A 20,701-nucleotide genomic window follows, 5' to 3' on the forward strand; every position below is an offset into this window, starting at 1 on the left:
TAATATCAATGTAATGAAGATTTACAGCAGCAAGGACCAATATAAACTTTTTTCTCTCCCAAAATCACAAAGGAATGGCTTTGCAGAAACGGGAAGAAATCCATGGAGACTTTGAAGCCAAAATGGCAGTTGCTAAATCCCAATTAATCTCTGAACCACCTCTCTCCCCTGAAGAGTTCTCATCTGAGTGCTTCTCTCTAGCCTCCCCTCCACAGATGCTCAATACCTTTGGCTGCAATTTCCCTAAAAGGTATCCAAAGAGTCTCTGGTTTCCAGGGTATATCTACTCTCTCCCATTCACCCGATCCATTTTATACACACACACAAAAGCCCCATGTTTCAGCCAGGTGCGGTGGCTCATGCCTGTAATACCAACACTTTGGTAGGCTGAGTCAGGCAGATCACGAGGTCAGGAGTTCAAGATCAGCCTGGCCAACATGGTGAAACACCATCTTTACTAAAACTATGAAAATTAGCTGGGCATGGTGGCATGTGTCTGTAATCCCAGCTACTTGGGAGGCTGAGACAGGATAGTGGCTTGAACCCAGGAGGCGGAGGCTGCAGTGAGCCAACCACTGCACTACATCCTGGGCAACAAAGTAAGATTCTGTCTCAAAAAGCAAACAAAAAACAAACAAACAAAAACCCAGGTTTCATTATGTGTAGTACCTACTAAAACCATCCAATAAGATTTACTATCTACCAAATGAGGTCTGTGTACCTCATTCTTGCATTCTGGGCTTCATCATCTGGCTGATCACCCCCAAGTTTTATAAATCAATTTACTCTCCCACCTCTGTGCTGTCTTTTCTGCCTCTCCTTCCCTCCCCAAATGCCCTTTCCTCCTGGGCTCATCTTATGTCCACCTGCTATTCATGAGTTAAGGTTCAGCTCAAATGACACTTTTCCCAAAGCATTTTCCCTGATTCCTTTATCTGGAGGCATTTTCCTCTGCCTTGGATGCCCAGAGCATTTTATCTACACCTTCTGGCAAATATCACTTGGAACCCTTATGTTCTAGTTGTCCCATGAGTCTACCTGACAGTCTACCAGCTTCCTGAAGACAGGGTTTATATCTGATTCAGCTTTGCACAACCCCAACTGTTTTGCATATATATACAGGATAAACAGTAAGGTAGAACAAATGAAATTATGTTTTAAATGGCTTTTTTATGCCACCAAACTGTCATTTTCAATTCAGAATTAAGGCAGGTAATGGAAATAAATGGACAAAATTAAATAGGTCCACATTTTCTTTCATAAAACCTCTAGAGATACTGATCTAGAATATTACTGTGATTATCAATCTAGTTCACGAAACTGTAATTAGCAAGATAACTAACTTCAAAAGTATAAGAATCAGCGACAGCTAAATATAGGTGAGCTTCCACCTAACAGAGTTAGCTATACTCTTGGCATGGTGCTTTATTTTTAGCAGACTGTATTAAGAAACATAATAGGAGTGACACTAGCATTGCTGCAAGAAAAATGAAGAAATTTCACAGGATTATCATGGGACACAGAATGGAACAAAATACACAGTTTCTAACAGCCATAATAAATACAGAAAATAGCAAAGGGACAATTTAATGATTTTTAAAACTCATCAGAAGAACAAAATCTATGAATTCCCCTAGTCAAACAGTATGTATGCTTAGTAAATCTCTCTCATGCTTGTGTGACTCTAAAAATTATTGATTTTTTTTAGTTTCTATTACAGAATGGATATAATATTGGGTACCCTTTTCAATATTTTAGATTATATATGGTATTGCTTTAATTTTTAGATTCCATTAACTTTCTTAGAACATCTATTTTAAAAATACCTTTAGGGCTTGCCAATTACTAATAAAAACCGTAAGCTTTATATTTTCTCAGTTTTGTTTTATATCTTCCCATGTAACTTTTCTTTGAGTTCCACTACTCTAGTTTTTAAATTTGTAAAAGAAAGTTCAACCATTTTCTTAAGTATTTTAATAATTTAAGGTGAATCTTAACAAATACCAGGAGGCAAAATATGCCCAATCTAAGCTATTAGCTATGAGAAACTTTCACTGAAGCTTTTGGTGGAAAGGAATTATAGATACTATAAGATTTCCATTCCAGAAAGAAATAGAGTTAAAATAAGGTTGCTGAATAAGGCTGCTGTGTTCTCCCAGAAAAACAATAACGAGGAACATTTACGATATATCATTTTATCAATACCTGTGGCTGTAATCTTCGAGGCCCAATTCCAGAGCAGAATGTGGTGCTGGAGAAGGTGGAACTTCACTCTCGGCCCATCCGTCATTGGGCAGCAATAGGTCTATAAACAAAGAACAAATGAAGCTGTATAAAGTGGAAGCAGAACCATTCGATGCCTGGTTTGGTTTCAGTCTCTCTCTCAGACACAGTTTTAACCAACACATAAACCAGCCCTGAAATAAATAAGTCCTCACACAGAACTGAAGGATCCTTATGAGAATGAATACTGCTTGTATGAGGAAATCTAAGCCTGCTAATATGTTTTTACACTAGTGACCTGCTGGCAACACCTAGCAAACCCACTCCATGCATCTTGACTACCTTTTCCCACCAACAAAAGGCTAACACATACTCATTACCTGTGATTTGTGGAAGATGAACAAAGTCATCTCTTTTATGCTTTATCATTTTTGTAAATAAGACTCTATAGTGAATACTCTGGATTATATGGTGATTAAAGCATTTGCTTCAGGAGCAAAAACTTCTTTTAAAAAAGGAGATATAGTATATCCACTCACCATTTAGACATAGTGGAGGTACACACACACACAGACACACACGTGCTATCTTTTTTTCTCCATCTGTGCCATGATGGAGACACCTGAGTTTAATGCCTTAAACTGAAAAGACAGGAATCCAAATCCAGGTTTTCCCACCTACTAAAAATATATACTTCTCCAGTCTGTTCTGTACTGGAAAAATAGACATGTACCCCTAATATCACCACAACGAATAACAAGTAAGGTTATTGAGATCTTCTTGTATAGCAGACACTGTACTAAGCCCTGTATGTTATTTCATCCAATGCTCATAATTACTAACCATATTCACTAGTGTATGGAAAGCATTACAGAACATCCTGGCTAAGCGTATGGTTTTTGGAGCAAGGCTGCCATGTTTCCAACCCTACCACTATGTGAACTTGGCAAATTACTCAACTTCTCCAAGCCTCAGTTTTCAAATCCATACAGTGGCAACAAGAATACCTTTACTGGAGGAATACGAGAATTAAATTATACTTAAGCAGTGATTTGTAAAGGCAAACTGTTAAGTAAACATAAAATTATTATTCCATAGATTGTAAATTCTACTGTATATATATTGCAGTGACATATTTGATAAGACAGGTACCTGATTTGTCCCTGAATGACAGGATAAGAGACAAACCTCTCTATCCTTGAGAACTGCTGTTGGTGACAAAACCTGCTTTGGCTTGTCCACGTTGTTGATGTGATGATTAATTTTATATGTCAACCTCACTGGGCCACAGGGTACTTAGATATTATTCTGGGAGTTTCTGTGAGGGTGTTTTTAAACAAGATTCACATTTAAATTGGTAGACTGCCTCTCTAACATGGTGGGCCTTGTCTAATCACTTAAAGGCATAAATAGAATAAAAAGACTCTCTCTCTCCTGAATAACAGTGAATTCCTCCTGCCTGAGTGACTTTGACATGGGACATTGGCTTTTTCCTGTCTACAGACTCAAAGGAAAACAGTGGCTCCTCCTGAGTCTCAAGCCCGTTTGCCTTCAGACTGAAACCATACCATCAGCTTTTCTGCTTCTCAGGCCTTCAGACTCAAACTGCACCATCAACTCTTCTGCAACCCCAGCTTGCTGACTCACCTTGCAGATCTTGGGATATGCCTGTCTCAATGGTCATGCAAGCCAATTCCAATCTGCTGTTCTCTCTCTCTCTCTCACTCACACACACACACACACACACACACACACACACACACACACACACATTCTGTTTCTGTTTCTGGGAGAACCCTGATAAATACGCTGGACAAGGAATTGGTCCAAGCTCTGTCCTAGGCACTCGACTGTTGTGGCGGTAGTTGTCAGCAGTGCTGACACGCCCCTGGGAATGAACTATGAAGCAGATCTGCTAAGGAGGTGACCACGGGAAAGGAGCACAAAGGCAGCCTGCACTATGCCCCTGCGCCACCTCCACCTCTAGGGGCCCATTGATTTGGTAGTGGTGGCAGCAGTCAGGCATTCAAGACTTGCTAAGAGAAACAGAGCAGAAGGACTTTCATGTAAATTGGGGACAATGGACACACTGGGATGACTTCCTTTCTGCTGACTCTCATCTTCTGTCCTCAATCTCTCAGTCCATCTTCCACAGTGGTGGTGAACATATTTGTGATCAAGTAACATGTGGCCCAAAATCACTTCAGATGCACACACTGCTTATGGAATAAAGATCTATGATCCTGGCAAACAACTTTATCTCCCATTATACATTAGCTTACCATTTTCTGACCACACCCTGTGTGTTCTTGCCTTAGTATCTTTGCTTACATAACTGCAAAACCTACTCTACCTGTCAAAGTCCTATCATTCTCCCAAGGTCCACCTCAAATATCACCTTCCCTATGAAGCCTCCACTGTTGCCAAGGATCTGTCACTTTTATAACAGCGGCAGAGAAGACCAGTGTCTCTTTGTGCCCTTCCTCTCTTCCTGGGCATACAGCTGGACATCAGTGCTCTGATCTCTTTGTCCCTAGGCTAGTTCTTGCAAATGGAATGCTATGATAAATATCATTCCCAGTCTCAATGGTTATGAGAGGGTGTACCTTCCTCACTCTCTTCCTTTCCCCAACTACATCACCTGAAAGGCAGGTGACGAGGTGCCCAGCCACCAATGGAAGGAGCCTAGGTCCCATAATCACTGCATGGAGCACAGCTGCCAAACCTCGTTGGGCAGTGATGGGACCAAGAAATAGACTTTCACTGTCTTTATCTATCCAGTGACATTTTAGGTTTATCTGTTACTTAATATTACATAAAGTAACTTTTGGATAGCATTTATCAAATGCCACTTATGCAATGAACTATGTATGTATTTATTACTCTATAGTTCTAGTAAAAACTATGTATATATTTATTATTTATATATCAAGCTATTATCTATTTATCTATGTCTATTTCTTTTACTAGACTGTAGATAACTTTCTCCTCGTGTTCCTCTTTCTCCTTTTCCATGTCTTCTACAGCCTATTCTCTGGTTACTTCAAGTCTGATTACAATCACTAACTTTAATTTTTATGACACTCATGTGAACTGCTTATTTGTTTTATTTTTAAGTAGTGATAGGTGTAGAGGAAAGTATCTTATTTGTTGACTCTATCCTTGTTACATTTTTTAAACATATTTATATGCTGTAAGGAATTTTCATTTCCCTTGGGACTCAAACACCTTTGTTAAGCCCTTGTTTCAGTGTAAAAGTCTGGAATTCTTTTCTCCTATAATATTATTTCTGGATTTCATTGAGCGTACGAGGTACAGTCTTCTTGATGGTTATTTCATATATATCTATGCCTGTGAATGTCGACAGGGCACCCTCTAGTCGTTACTTCATTGATGGCCAAATGGCTCTTCTTTTTAATTATCATCTTTTCTTGCTATTTGTTTTGTGGGCTCTATCCTATCAAGGCCACATCAGAAAATAATGGGTAAAAGAGATCGCGACTTTAGACAAGAGGTCAGCACGCTATGGCCCTGGGCCAAAACCAGCTTGCACCTGCCTTTGCAAATAAAGTTTTACTGAACAGCCATGCCAATTTGTTTATATATTGCCTATGAGTGTTTCTGCTCTACAATGGCAGGGTTGAGTGGTGACAGAGACCTATAGTCCAAAACATGAACTATTTACTATCTTGCACCTTAAGGACAATGTTTTTTGACCCCTGTTTCAGACTGTTCTTAAGGACAATAATAGCATTGCGTTCATCTTTGCACTCTCAATAGTGTATTCTGCACACTGGAGGTATCCAACAAACATTAACCAAATTGGAATGTATAATTCAATCTTGGATCGCCATTCCAGAGGTAGCGCTTTACATGCTATAGAGGGATAGATACATACTGGTTCCCAGGGGGATACACATTAGAAATAATTCTCTTATGATGTGTCTCAGAGGATCCCAGGGAATATGGATCCACTGAGACAGGTCACAGAACCACAGTATTTGATTTGAGATGGAGACGAAAGGTCTCACTCAGTGGGTGATGCTGGGCAGACTAGGGGGGCAGTGGGTGCCTAAGACAGGAGTGCACTTAAGCTGAAAGGAAGAAGCAGGAGAAGAGCTATATTGGGGAGACAAGTGCAGTGAAATGAGAGGTAATACTAACCAGAGGCAAACTGCACAAGGCGATTCCTTGGCCCAGGGTAAGATCTGCCAGCAAGATTGCTCAGAAAATACAGTGTTGGTGCATTTCATTGCCATTCAAATGCTTAATAGGATTTTATAGTAAACCCTTGGGACACAACCTCCGTCCCTATTACCATCTTGAAGCACCACACTTATTTCACTACAGGCATTGCTAGCAATTCTTCAATACAAATGTGAATTTTCTGGTGTTATGATTTCTACAAACATTAGTTCTAAAAATGTCTTTTTCTCTGTGTAACAGCTTGACAGGAATAAAAAAAAATGAAATAACCAAGAACTGTGGGTGGTATGTACTATTATTACAAAAATAAATGGAACACAGAATATCAACATTGGATTTTTAAATATACAAAGGAAAGGAAAAAGGAAAGAAAAAAAGGTCAATGTTTTGGCTGTAATGATTCCTCTCCTCACTAAACATTACATTTTGTCAAGTTAATCTTGTTTTTCTAAAGAAGGTCCTTGAAAAAGTGGTAGTGGCAGTGGAGCCACTAGTGGCCTATTACCACCTGACATGGTTCTGAAACTCATGAACTCCCAATAGTTCCCCAAATATAAAATGTCATTAATATTACAAAGAGGTGATGGCCATGATAGTCTTTTATAGCATCATGTTTACAAATTCTGTGGTAACTTTTTGGTCTCTAAATCAACAGGTTTACATAAAAAGTAAGAAAATTTCATCTACTGGCCTCTAACAATGAAAATGTAATGAGTCTGTGTTTTGATAGGACTAAAACTTATAATGTGGTACTGTAGCACAGATCCACAAAGAAAACGTAAGAATACATTTTCTCTACTTTTGAAAAAAAATAATGTTTAATGGAGTAGCTTCTTAAAGTAGATAAATTTGTTATGTTAACTTGGAAAATTGACGTGGGGAAGAAAGAGAAACAGGAACCTTGTAGATAGTTAATTTACATGTTTTTTTTCCACTGATCTAAAAATTGTTCTACCTAAATCTATGTCCTGGAAAGAAAAGAACAGACAAAATCTCCCCATGGTTGTCTGGGGCCACTTGTGCCCAAAGGACCATTTGTACAGAACATACACTAAGCCTGAACATTCTACTGATGTTCCAAGGCAAATTATTATTGTATTGTATTTTTCGCATGTGCTTGGAATGGATCATATTATTTAATTTTGTTTCTGGGTGTATCCTTACACTTTAACTACTTCTATGCTTTCATTAGTTTAGCCTTTGCTATTCTTTGCAGAGATATTATTCCATTTACTTAAGTATCTCAATGTCTTCTTAAACTACATTGTGTATCACCTCAAGAATGAAAGAGTCGTATGTCACTTAGTGAGGATAAGTGGATAAGTTCTGAGAAAAACATCATTAGGCAATTTTGTCCTTATACCAACATCATAGTGTACTTACTCAAACCCAGAAGGATTAGCCCACTAACCCCGTAAGCTCTATGGTATAGTGTATTGCTCCTAAGCTACAATCCTGTACAGCATTTACTGAATACTAAAGGCAATTATAACACAATAGTATTTGTGTATCTAAACAGAAAAGCTATAGTGAACATACAGTATAAAAGATAAAAAATGGTACACCTGCATAGGACATGTATCATGAATGGAGCTTGCAGGACTGGAAGTTGCTCTGGGTGAGTCAGTAAGTGAGGATAAGTAAATTTGAAGGCTTAGGACGCTACTGCACACTACTGTGGACATTACAAACACAATGTACTTAGGCTATACTAAATTTATAAAAATATTTAAGCCGGGCGCGGTGGCTCACACCTGTAATCCCAGCACTTTGGGAGGCTGAGGTGGGTGGATCACGAGGTCAAGAGATCGAGACCATCCTGGTCAACATGGTGAAACCCCGTCTCTACTAAAAATACAAAAAATTAGCTGGGCATGGTGGCGCGTGCCTGTAACCCCAGCTACTCAGGAGGCTGAGGCAGAAGAATTGCCTGAACCCAGGAGGCGGAGGTTGTGGTGAGCCGAGATCATGCCATTGCACTCCAGCCTGGGTAACAAGAGTGAAACTCCATCTCAAAAAAAAAAAAAAAAAAAAAAAAAAATTAATCTCAGTAACTTTATTACTTTATAAATTTTATTTTTTTAACTTTTTGAATCTTTTGTAATAACAGCTTAAAACATAAACACATTGTACAGCTATAGGAAAATATTTTTTCTTTATATCTTTATTCTATATGTTTTTCCTATTATATATATATTTTTTTACCTTTTAAACTTTTTTGGTAAAAACTGAGACACAAACACACATTAGCCTAGGCCTAGATAGGGTCAGGATCATCAATATCACTGTCTTCCACCTCTACATCTTGTCCTACTGGAAGGTCTTCGGGGGCACTAACAGACACGGAGCTGTCATCTCCTATGATAACAATGCCTTCTTCTGGATATCTCCTGAAGGAACTGCCTAAGGCTGTTTACAGCTACCCTTTTTTTTTTTTATATATAAGTGTACTCTAAAATGATAATAAAAAGTATAGTATAGCATTAGGAATTTTTCGGCTCCATTATAATCTTATGGGACCACCATGATATATGCGGTCTGTTGCTGACCTAAATGTCATTATGTGGCACATAACTGTATTTTATAGATATTAACAATGAAACAAAAGGTGCTTACTGTTCATTTGGATGTCACTGGTGTAACTAGAAATTAAACTCTACACTTAGATAGGCACTGGGTCACATGTTGCTAGAGAATTAAATGCCAATCAAGTTATATAAAGGCTAGATATTTTAATACAAATGTCCACATTCATGATCTCAAGGTAGAAAGAAGGCTGTTTTATTTTGCAGAAAGTTTGCTATTCCTTTCTCAGGCTCTTTTCCTACTGCAATTTAAGATTTCAAAAGGCAATCTTGTCCTGTCAAGAAAACTTTTAATTTCTTTAAGATGAAAAAAGACATACTGAGTGTTTTTGTATCTGTATACTAAGTAATGCAGCTTTTTTTTTTTTCCTGAGTAGCTGGATTACAGGGATGTACCCTCAAGTCTGGCAAATTATTTGTATTCCTTTTTAGTAGGGAAGGGGTTTTGCCGTGTTGGCTAGCCTGGTCTTGAACTCCCAACCTTAGGTGATCTGCCCACTTTGGCCTCCCAAAGTACTGAGATTACAGGTGTGAGCCACCGCACCCGGCCTAAAGTCAGCTTCTAATGGGCATTCTCAGTAGGTGAAAGAACTCCAGTGTTTCAAGAGACCAATGTAAGTCAGACCCATGCTGTGGTTCAGGAGACAAACTGAAATCAGGAAGACAAGAATTGAATCCAGACTGCATGTATCAAATATGCATTCTTGGGTAAATTATTTACTCCCTCTGACTTTCTAGTTCTTCATCTGTAAAACGAAGATAATATTACCCACTTTTGAGTCTGCATGCAAATTGCTCAACACAGTATCCAACAGACAGTAAACACTTAATAAATGGTAGCAGCTGTTGCTACTACTCTTGCTAAAATGGAGGAATTCCGAGGAAACAACAACATCCCATTCTAATGAGACAATTTAATTCTAGAGCCACCTCAGATTTACAAGTATGTTATGATGGAGTAATTTCACAGCTTGGAACTTGTTCCCACACAGTTAAATTATGATAACATCTTCAGTGTTCAAAATATAAGAAATTGATTACATAATATATGGTACTTGCCTTCAAAAGACACCATGCAACTACTGAATGTGATCTTGAAGAAAAATATTTAATGACTAAGTAAGAGGCATATAATGTGCTCTTAATTTAAAAAGCAATTTCCTAAACATTACATACATTTCATTATTTCATTTTTTGCATAAATATTTTCATAAGAAAGTCCAGAAAGATATACATAAAATGTTATTGATTAGGATCTTTGATTGATAGAAGTATGAGTAAAATTAAATTTTTTAATTTATTTTCTCTAAATTTTCTACAATGAACATGTATTGCTTTTGCAATATAAAAAATGAAAGTTATTAAAGAAAAGAGATACAGGGAGATAAAACAATTTTTCTTGGTGACCTGAAGTATGTATTTTGAAAAACAGAGGAAAACCCAGATTTTTTACATCTGGAGTCTACTAGAAATGTGATCCACATCAGATAATAAGAGAAGACTGTAGCAAGACAATAACAAGAACATTCCAACCATCACAAGACGGTTTCAGGTTAGGATATTTACCTATTTACCACACTCATATTAGAATCCAGTATAATCTGTGAATCATGCTATGACCATTTTATGGATTATCAATCCATCCATTTTAAAATTTGGTAGTTAATTATTTACACTTGGTAACTTCCAATATTAGAAGAGCTTACCAAATAACAGTTTGCCATCTTTGATTCTCCAGTGATCATTTGTTTTATATATAACCCTCCATGTTTGGGGCAGCAAGCACAGAAACTGTCACTTAAACTAGAGGCACTGCCAGGAATCTGATTCACAAGTTCTGAGTCAGCTCTCCCCCCAATCTCTCAGTGTGACTCTGAGTAACAAAGTCTGCACTTAGTCTAATTAACTCCCCTTTACTCCTTTTTTTTTTCCTTTAGATGGAAAAGGCACTTTTGTGTTTCTCACTCCATTTGCAGTGGATAAAAATGGATAGACTCTTACCTTTCTGTTTGTCTTGTGGACTGTAAGTGCCAAGTGGATGCAGGGTACTATTATCATTTCGCCTAGAGGTGGTTACAGCATTTTGACAGTTCTCAAAGCATGGCCTGGAAAATGCCCCACACTCTGCAGGATCCTAAGGGATGAAAATAAAAATTACATTTGCATTTTTAATATGTTCCAACTTGGTCAGTTGACGCAAAATGAAAGAATGATCGATTTATGAATAGTCTTTCAAGAGTCTATTGCACTTAAGTCCTCCAACTGTGGAAAATCAAAATGGTCCTATCAGTGAAAACATCTTTGAGTATAAAATAAAAAGTACTGACAATGTGGTGCTAAGGATTAGGAGTGCTGATAGCCAACACAAAAAAGGATTAACTTTATTATTCTCTTTTCCCACTTACAACTGGCTTCTTTCAAATTTCCTTCCATCTGGGAGTACAGCTTGTGGCAATGTCAACACAAGAATAGAGTTCATGCCAAGGGTGTTTCTCTGCCAACCAGCTGGTTCCCCTCCCTCTCTGCGCCTAAGTGCATATGCTCTAGGACAAGTCAGAACTCAAGCAGATTCGCCACTGAAATGCCACCAGTGTGTCTCTGTGCAGATGCTAGGTCTTTGGCCAGGAGCTAAACCAAACCGCTGTGACAACGCCAGACAGCAGTTCTCCTGAGGGTGCCCCCCGCCCCGGATTTCCCCTTCCTGTTTTGATTTTTACAGTCTGTAAACACATTCACAGTTTTTTTTAAAACTGCTGTACCCAGAATAACACCCCTATGATCCATCTTCCACAGGTGCTGAAGGGGGAATCGGAGGAGGCTGATTATAAAGAACTCTGAACTATTTTTTCAAGAAGATTGGGGCAAAGAGAATTGGGGTTTGCTCTAGTTTGTATTATTTGTCTTAGTAGCAGTTTTTTTTTTTTTGAGATGGAGTCTCACTGTGTCACCCTGGCTGGTGTGCAGTGGCAGGATCTCTGCTCATTCCAACCTCTGCCTCCCAGGTTCAAGCAATTCTCCTGCCTTAGCCATTTGAGTAGCTGGGATTGCAGGCACCCACCACTTCACCCAGCTAAGTTTTTATAATTTTAGTAGAGATGGAGTTTCACCATGTTGGCCAGGCTGGTCTGGAACTCCTGACATGGTGATTCACCCAACTCGGCCTTCGAACATGCTGGGATTAGAGGCGTGGACCATCACATCAGGCCTTAATAATGGATTTTAACGAAGTAAATGATTTGGAAGCCGTCTCATGGCTATTCCCTTGACCACTGTGAGAAGAATGTGCCACAAACAGGAACACCCATTTGATCCCAAAGCTCTTCTGAGAACAGCATGTGGCTAAAACGATGCATTGGATTTATGTTTTCCTCTTTAGTTACAAAAATTCAATATCTAGCTAGTCAAACAAAATATCTAAAACATTCCATTTTTGCATTCTTAGTAATTAAAATGTTTTCCGCTGCTGAAGGTCCTTCAGCTTTTTGTCAAGGCTTGTAACACTTTTCCCATACCCAATGTGTTACCCTTTCCTCTGAACTGCTTGTCAAACTGAGCCTGGTATAGGAGGAAAGCTCATCCTAAATTCAAGCTGGAGCTCTAGCAGGAAAGAGAGATGGGACTTGCTTTGCACAGCCTTGTGCTTTAACAATAACAACAAAAACAATAAAAATTTCTCTGCTTCCCCAGTTCTTTGATAAATGACACAATCGATATCCCAACAACTGATCAGTAACCAGCCTAATTAAAGTATTCAGCCTGTAAAATAGAGCTGTCGCAGAGCCCTCCATTAGTGTCCCAGCCAATAAAAAATATAATGGAATTTTAAACATATTCTGCTTCTGCCACGACGAGCTGGCAGCAGGGAGGGAAATGTTTTGGGGAAGGGAAAAACAAAATCAGGTCATAACCCATTTTTTAATACCAAGTCTCTAGGCTCAAATAGAATTACAATTGAACCTCAAGCTCATCCTCTGAAAAATATGTTTCTGTTTAAAACGATTTTGATTCAATCAAGGGCTCATTATGTATTCTTTACAAGGTCCTCATCAAAACTGTTTACATATCTTGTACATCTGGGTAATGTGGGAAAAACCCCCAACAACTATATATGTTGACTTTTCTCAAGTAGCTTCTTCAATTTTTGAAATATCAATGTATATAATGTTCAAGCAACCATTTTGGTAATCCTGGCAAATCTAACTAATTGATTTGCCTGAATGCATCAACAGTGCTGAGATCTTTTTCTAGGTTATAGATGCTTTTTATTGTACTGGAGGACACGTGCTGTTCCACTGGAGAATACAGCAAAAACATGAGCACACAAAATATGCTCTGACACAGTGAAACATAGATTTGCAGATCAAATAGTTGTAATTTTTTTAAATTTAATACAGATAAACTGTACATCAGTCTTCTTTCTTTATAAGAAATAATGCTCTTTAATCTTTATGGGTACCTCAGAGATGCTCAGTAGCAGAGAGTCAAATGTCTGCTCATTCCCCATGGAAAGCATGTAAATATTAGGGATCTTGTTTAAATGTCCTGATAAAAATTGCTTTTGACCCAGTTCTTATTCTTGATCATTTCCCTAGTGATCTTCATTAACAAGACACTTCTGAGGGTGGGCAACAAATGAAAGTTTGTTGCTTTCTTCTGCTGGAATAATGCCAAGCCACATCAGAGTGTGAGAATTAAAATGAAAATACCTGCAGTAAAGGGGAATGCAAATGGTAAAGTGTGCTAGCTTGATGAGCCAAAATATATAACCCCTATCTGCTGGCATCTACTAACTCTTTTAGAATCATAGTCATTTTCTTTTTTAACTTTTCCTGTCTGTACAGGTATGGTGTGCTATAGCAGTCTCTTCCAGACTCTTCTATTAGTTGAGGTATCTTTGTTTAAAAAGTTTGAAGGGAGATCTGATATGTAGATGCGCAGAAGGGATGACTCAGGCGTTCACAGTCCGTCCTTTCAACTCACTCCAATAAATGGGTTCCGTGGAGTCCTAGGGCTCTAGAGTAATGACCATCCTAAACCAGATGGGATCAATTCTCTTAGGGCAGGAAGTGGCAGATAAGGATGTTACAACTAGGTACAGAAGTAAAGCCCATTAAATATTTATGGAACACTGTCACTTAAGCAGACGCAAATGTTGAAAATGAGTTCATTATATTTAGTCTCCAGTAATTGGACAATTTAAATGTATATAACATCTACAAGGTTGTATAAAAGGTACAGTTGTTCCTTTCCAGGAGCTGATAATAGAACGAGGTAAGATATAGTTTCAACTTTACTACTCAACTTTACTCTCACATCTGAGACGAAGTAGGTCTCAGATGTGACATTTTCATTCACTCAATATTTATTAAGAATGTACTACATGCAGGAACCAAGGACACATTAAGGGATAAAACAGACAACAATATCTGTCACCATGAATACTGAGCACTCAATTATGTATGTACTTACATAGCCAGGAAATGGTAAATCTAGGATTGTAACTCAAGCAATTCGAAACTCCAGAGATGCAGCTTTTAACTACAATGAGCCCCACTACCGTTTACCCTTGATTAACTTAACAAAGCTAATTTTTAAATTTTTAAGTTGAACTCATTATTAAAACTAGTATTTTATATTAGTTCTAAAAACAGTTTTCTTTTACTCTGTATATTATTGTATTACACAAACACAATGTGGCCTTAGAGAATATCCCGATATAATAAAATGTGTGATTTGCTGATGTTTTTCTTCACTTTTAGTACTATTAACTTCTTCTTACCGTTTTCTAAAATTATTTTAGGAGCATTTAATAATTATTCTTCATATATAAGAGAAAATGTTTTAGGTATTTTTATGTTTTTATGTATAATGTTAGGAATATTATTGTTAAAGCTATCCTACACTTAGACTCTATATGTAAGTGAAAATATTCTTGATATTTTAAAAAACTTATAAAAAATCATAATAAAATATTTCAAAAAACAAAACTCCCATTTATTTAATAACAGTAGCAAGCAGCTCATTTAATAAATCAAATGTTACATTAGTTAAGTCTCAGGTCCATATTATTCATATGCAGATTATGGAAGAGCATACAGAGAGCTGACTGCATTATAATGATCTTCACATTATACACGGTACACATCTTATTAGACACTTTCTAAGGTATGGACATTGCTAGCATATCAACCAAAAAACTATATAAAGATGTTTATGAGCAAGTTAGAGCTCTTGGAATTTCTGGGGTAAAAAGGTAGAAATTATAGACCTGTTACTTTTGATAAATGACTTACTTTATACGCACATTTTTACACCTTTTCATTATGCCCAAAATATACAACCACCTGTTCCCCACATAAATCCATCAAAGCCCTTCTGGGGCATATTTTCCCAGTTGGAAAATCAATATGAATCTAACTGCCATACTAGGAACGGAAGTCTGCATATTCTGGTGGCAATTTGGGCAACTTGCTTAGGAGAGTCTAGATTTGCCTCACCTCCATTGGTCTCTCTGGCCTCCTCAGAATCACCAGCTGGATCATCCCTCGTATGTTTCCCTCCATGGACATTGACCGCCTAAGTGTTTCCATAGCTTCGTTGTTGGACTTTCCCAGAAGAGATTCCCCATTAACTGCAATCAGCTGGTCATTCATTCGCAGACGACCATCCTAAGGCAGAAGAAAGAAAACAAGTATTCAACAGGGGAAACTATGGTGATGACATGTGGCGTTTGGGGAAAAAAGTTCAAGTTGAAAAATGAAAAAAAAAAAAAAAAAAAGACAAAAAAACCCCAGCTGTTAGAAGCGATTTATTTTCCATGGCAGAAAAAGGTTCTGGAGCTTATCAAATAGTCACAAATACCAATAATAATGAATTGTGTGAAAGTATTTTTTAGAAATCTTAGAGTCCTGAGCTGCAAGAATTTAGACATTTGTATAATGCCTTTTACCTAAATCTTTGGCAAGCATGCTAATCCGACCTGGTTCTGCCATTTGCTCTGGCAGAGACCATGTTGTTGACTCAAGGGAAGGGGGTTTGGAAACCAAAGGAGGTAGTCACGACTCCTGAAATGAGAATTTGCCTTTTCAGGCACAGAGAGACATGGTGCATAAATGCTGTATGTTTGACAGTGGTAACATGTCTCCTGATATCATTGCTAGCTCTATTGAACAATGCTAAAACAAATAAATCACATAATTTTATCTAACACAACCACAAAGTTGCTTGTCTGCAAAAGAACACAGAGGTGTGTAGAAAAGGATCAGTTTGCCCTGATATCTTCTGGTGGAAAAGCTTGACATAAAGAATTGTCAAGGTTTTTTTCGAGGAGGCTCTGACAGATGAGTACTTTCACCCAGCATCTTCAGGAAGAAATACCACTTACTACAAAGTACAAAGAACCTTGGCATATGAATAGGCAGCTCAGACTGCCATCTCATTCACTTCTCAGTGAGTGAGGCACTGACCATTTCCAGCCACAAGTCCCTCACAAGCAGAGGCCTAGAGCAGTAGCTGACACACTGGGATGGCTGCTCTGCCTAGAAAAGAACTTGAAGAGACCACGGTGCATTTCCCCAAAGGCAGCCCCAGAGCAAAGACTCTTGAAATGTTGACAGTCAGACTCGGGGGACATGCTACCTATTCTACAATGAGGTAGAAAGTTCTTGCTGTAAGGCCCAGCTGTGATTAGGAACGTCATCATACTGCTGCTGCTGCTAATAAATAATAAAGTTAACAGAAATAACAGTCGGTGTGTATAACAGTTTACTCTTACAAAAGATTCTTCCATAAATTACCTCTAGTGATTCTCAAAGAACCCAAGAATTGAAGTAGATTTATATTTTCATAAACATTTTACAGAAAAGGAAACTGAGGCAAAATAATGTAACTTGTTCTAGGCCACAAAAGTGAGTCAAAGGATTCCATGAATCTTGACTCTTTAGTTCTCCCACTACAATCCCCTTGGTTTCTTGTCTCTAGACTACAGCTGTGCAACACTAAAATAGGGAAAGGAAAATTTAAAGAGTTCTTGTGGTGAAAAGTATCTGGGATTTGTGGTCAAAGTACCAGAATGAAATGGAAAGAAAAAAACCTTCCTAAGAAATGAGATAGCCAGACACACTCAATGAACAATAGAAATCAACCAGACAGCTTTGAGTGAGGAACTATGTGGACGGGTTGTTAAACTTGGACTAATGTAGCAGGAGATGGCCTGAGGAAGTGCCTCTGCTGACGGCAGAGAAAAGAGAGAGTGTGGTGAGAGCTGTTGTTCCCCAGAGCGGACGCCCTCATGAAGACGCACTGCCCACGCCACCTGCTGGAGAGGGTGTTAGCCATGTGGGTGGGATTGCAGAGGCCCCCAGCCATAGGAGGACACACCCACTCAGGTAAGAAATGGAGACGGCAGGGCAATGGGATCAATAGACAAGGGCATCAAGTCAGAGATGTAAACTGTTTAAGTGACCGCCTCCTCAGAGCTTAATGTCCCCTCCTTCCTCTTGTTTTCCCACTTCACTTAACCTTTACCCTTTTTTGGAGCACGTCTGGAAATGAGATTTACAGGAAAGGCCAAACAAGAAAGAAATCTCTTCATTTCTGTTATCAAATTTTAGGTGAGGCACAAAAAAGAATAAGGCTACATAAAATGGGATACGACAGATCAGGCGTGGTGGCTCACGTCTGTAATCCCAGAACTTTGGGAGGCTGAGGCGGGCAGATCACCTGAGACTGGTAGTTCGAGACCAGCCTAACTAACATGGAGAAACCCCATCTCTACTAAAAATACAAAATTAGCCCGGCGTGGTGGTGCATGCCTGTAATCCCAGCTACTCAGAAGGCTGAGGCAGGAGAATCACTTGAACCCAGGTGGTGGAGCTTTCAGTGAGCCAAGATCATGCCATTGTACTCCAGCCTGGGCAACGAGAGAGAAACTCGTTTCCCTCTAAGAAAAAAAAAAATATGACAAAAACGCCCTTAATAGTTTGGTTACATGAAGTGAGATACAACTTGAGAAATTATTCTGTTCTATTGTCATATGAGAAAGGAGCACTATTGGGCTGAATCTTGTTACTAAAAATCTTTTTAGGATGATTGGAGACTGATGTGTGGTTTTTAAAGAGGAGGAGGAAGCAGAAGAGTTGAATTCAGGTCCTGGTCCCAGTCCTATTAACAGGAAATGAGGTTAGCAGGAAATGTTCAGATTTTGCAATGCTTTGTCTTTGCAGGACACCTCATCTGCTATGACAGGAAGAAACAGGATAAAGATGGAAGCTTTACGGGTACCTCTAGAGATGGAAGGAAGGAAATATGAGTGAGATCCCACAGAAAAGGTTCTTGTGAACCTTTTCTGTGAAGTATGAGACAAGATCAGAGTAAAGAGTCAGGCAACAGACAAGAAGATAGGAGAACATTTTTTTTTTTTTTTTGGTAAAATCAACAGTTATTAAGCACAAACTTTTCTTTTCTTTTTTTTTCAGCTACATTCTATGTCTCAAGCATGCAGAATGACACTGAAGTAAGACATGTTTCCTGTAACCAAGTCCCAAACAAAAAGACAGTTCAGGTCACCTCAGGGCAGCTGAAATTTTTTTTCAAAGACATTCACATTCATCACAAGCCTCACCAGAGAGTTGTGGGCGCAATAAAAATCCACACACTCTCATTTTCAGGGTTGGCTGGTCTGTTGTTATTGGTGTGTGCTTTTTCTTTATAAGATAAATGATGTGTAATTTCATTAATGGTGATGCCAGTAAGCACCATGTTGTCCTAACATTTAGAATATAATCACAGAATTTAGAGCTGGAGGGTCCTTAGAGGTCATCTCATCCAACCTCTTCTGTTTATAGATGAAAAATGTGATGCTCAGAGAGGATGAGAAACCATTTATCGAACACCTATTAGGAAAAGGCACTTCCACAGATACTAGACTTGCTCAGCTAGTTAAGGTCAGAGTTGGAACACAATAGCCCAAGTCCTGAATTTTACAGTGTTCCCTATTCTATCTTACGTAGAAGATAGAACGGTTCTATCTTATATGGAAGATAAGTCCCAAACAAAAAGAGAGTTCACCAATAACAATATCTTATGCAGAAGATAGAACCATTCTGTCTTCTACATAAATGACAATGACTAGTCCCTAAAGGGGTAATGCTTCAAGAAAAAAAGACTTTCAAAACCAGAGAAGACAATATGCTACCAGATGTCTCCTGGAAGGGAACACAATATAAAATCCAGACATACAACAGAAGACGTGAGGACAGGAAACATGAAACATCCATACATGCACGTCTATGTCCAGTCTTGACCTAAAATGAAGCTGATACAATGAGGAGCTCATTATTCAAAAATTCATCAAATCTCTCCCAAAATTGTATATGTCCCGTTTGCTTTGGAATAATTTGGACAAAGAAAATTAGCTTTTTATGGTTTTTAAAATTAATATTATATTCTAGTAAATATTTAGGCATGAAAATATTAACTTTCAATTGACTTTACATAAATGAATTCAAAAATTTAAGGATGTTATTTGGTAATTCTAGGGTATTTATTTCATCTGGGTCATGCTTCCAATATTCTATCACACTCACACAGTCTCACACAAACACAAACACACACTCTCTCTCTCTCTCACTCCCTTCCTCCCTCCCTCTCCTTTTTCTTCCTGTATTACTCCCATCAGACTTCTAAACAAAAAGACTTCAATTATGTTCCCTGCTTTTGGCGCCACCCCGACCTATAACCAACTCTATCCATCCTCAAGCTAGAAAGAAGTAAAGGAAATTCCCAAAGGGAAGAAAAACACATTAAAAATAATCAGGAGAAAAGAGTAAAGACAAAACATAACTTCTTCAATGCACTTCAGAACAAAAAAACCCGGTATGAGGTTAGGTCTTCTCCATGTCCTGGCCTGGTTTCAGTCTCATCATCTTTAACTGGTCCTATCACAGTAGGACACACAGTAGACCAGGAGACAAATATTTGAGTATGACATCTTTGTTTTACTGAGCATCTAATATAGGCTAGTTCTTGTGCATGTCTTTTGCATATATTTGCCCATTCATTCCTTAGCTTCCGAGATTGGACGCCTTCAGGTGGATATGGCTGTAGATGCCAGACCTTGCCCATTCATTTCTTAGAGCAACCCTATGATACACAAAAATGCTACTTTCTGCTATTTAGGAGATGTAAAAATGAAGGCTCAGAGAAATTAAGTATGAAAGGGTATGATCATAGCCAGTTCTCCTCGTCTCTAAAGCTAAGGACACAAATCCTTTATGCTATGTTGCTTCTAAATTCAGACTTCTAGAGATTATTAAGGCACTATATTAATGACAATGAGTTTCCACTCTGTGCATCATGCTAAAACCCTTTATATGTAATAGACAATTGACTCCTTAGAGACACCCTGTATATTTGAGATTGCTTGCTCCATTTTATTAAAGAAGAAATTGCAGTCAGAGAGGTTAAATAAATTGTTACAAGTCATGTTTCTAAAAACAGATTTGAACTAGGTCTGGGTCACTCTGCAACCCATGCTTTCAAACAATCTGCTAGTGATTCTTAACCTTAGGGGCTCTTAGATTCCTTTGAGAATCTAATAAAAGCTACAGATCCTCATTTTTAAAAAACAAATATTTACACCAGGGTCCTTCCAAAATTGTACATGTGGGTCAAATAATTTTTTGGAG

General features: G+C 38.3%; 1 protein-coding gene across 3 annotated transcripts in view; it reads right to left on the reverse strand.

Annotated features, from left to right (window-relative positions):
• The window catches only part of PARD3B (par-3 family cell polarity regulator beta), a 1,134,301-nt gene that overhangs the window by 483,802 nt on the left and 629,798 nt on the right, over positions 1-20,701 (reverse strand). For all 3 annotated transcript variants that reach the window (XM_064373118.1, XM_012446125.2, XM_064373119.1), the window contains 3 exons: positions 15,512-15,682; positions 11,016-11,148; positions 2,206-2,305 (listed from right to left, as the gene is read on the reverse strand). In XM_064373118.1, the coding sequence (XP_064229188.1) occupies positions 2,206-2,305; positions 11,016-11,148; positions 15,512-15,682 (404 nt within the window). The remainder of the gene's footprint in view (positions 1-2,205; positions 2,306-11,015; positions 11,149-15,511; positions 15,683-20,701) is intronic.

Source organism: Aotus nancymaae, unplaced genomic scaffold (assembly GCF_030222135.1).
Source record: "Aotus nancymaae isolate 86718 unplaced genomic scaffold, 86718_ANA_hifiasm-v0.15.2.pri h1tg000008l, whole genome shotgun sequence".
Lineage (NCBI taxonomy): Eukaryota > Metazoa > Chordata > Mammalia > Primates > Aotidae > Aotus > Aotus nancymaae.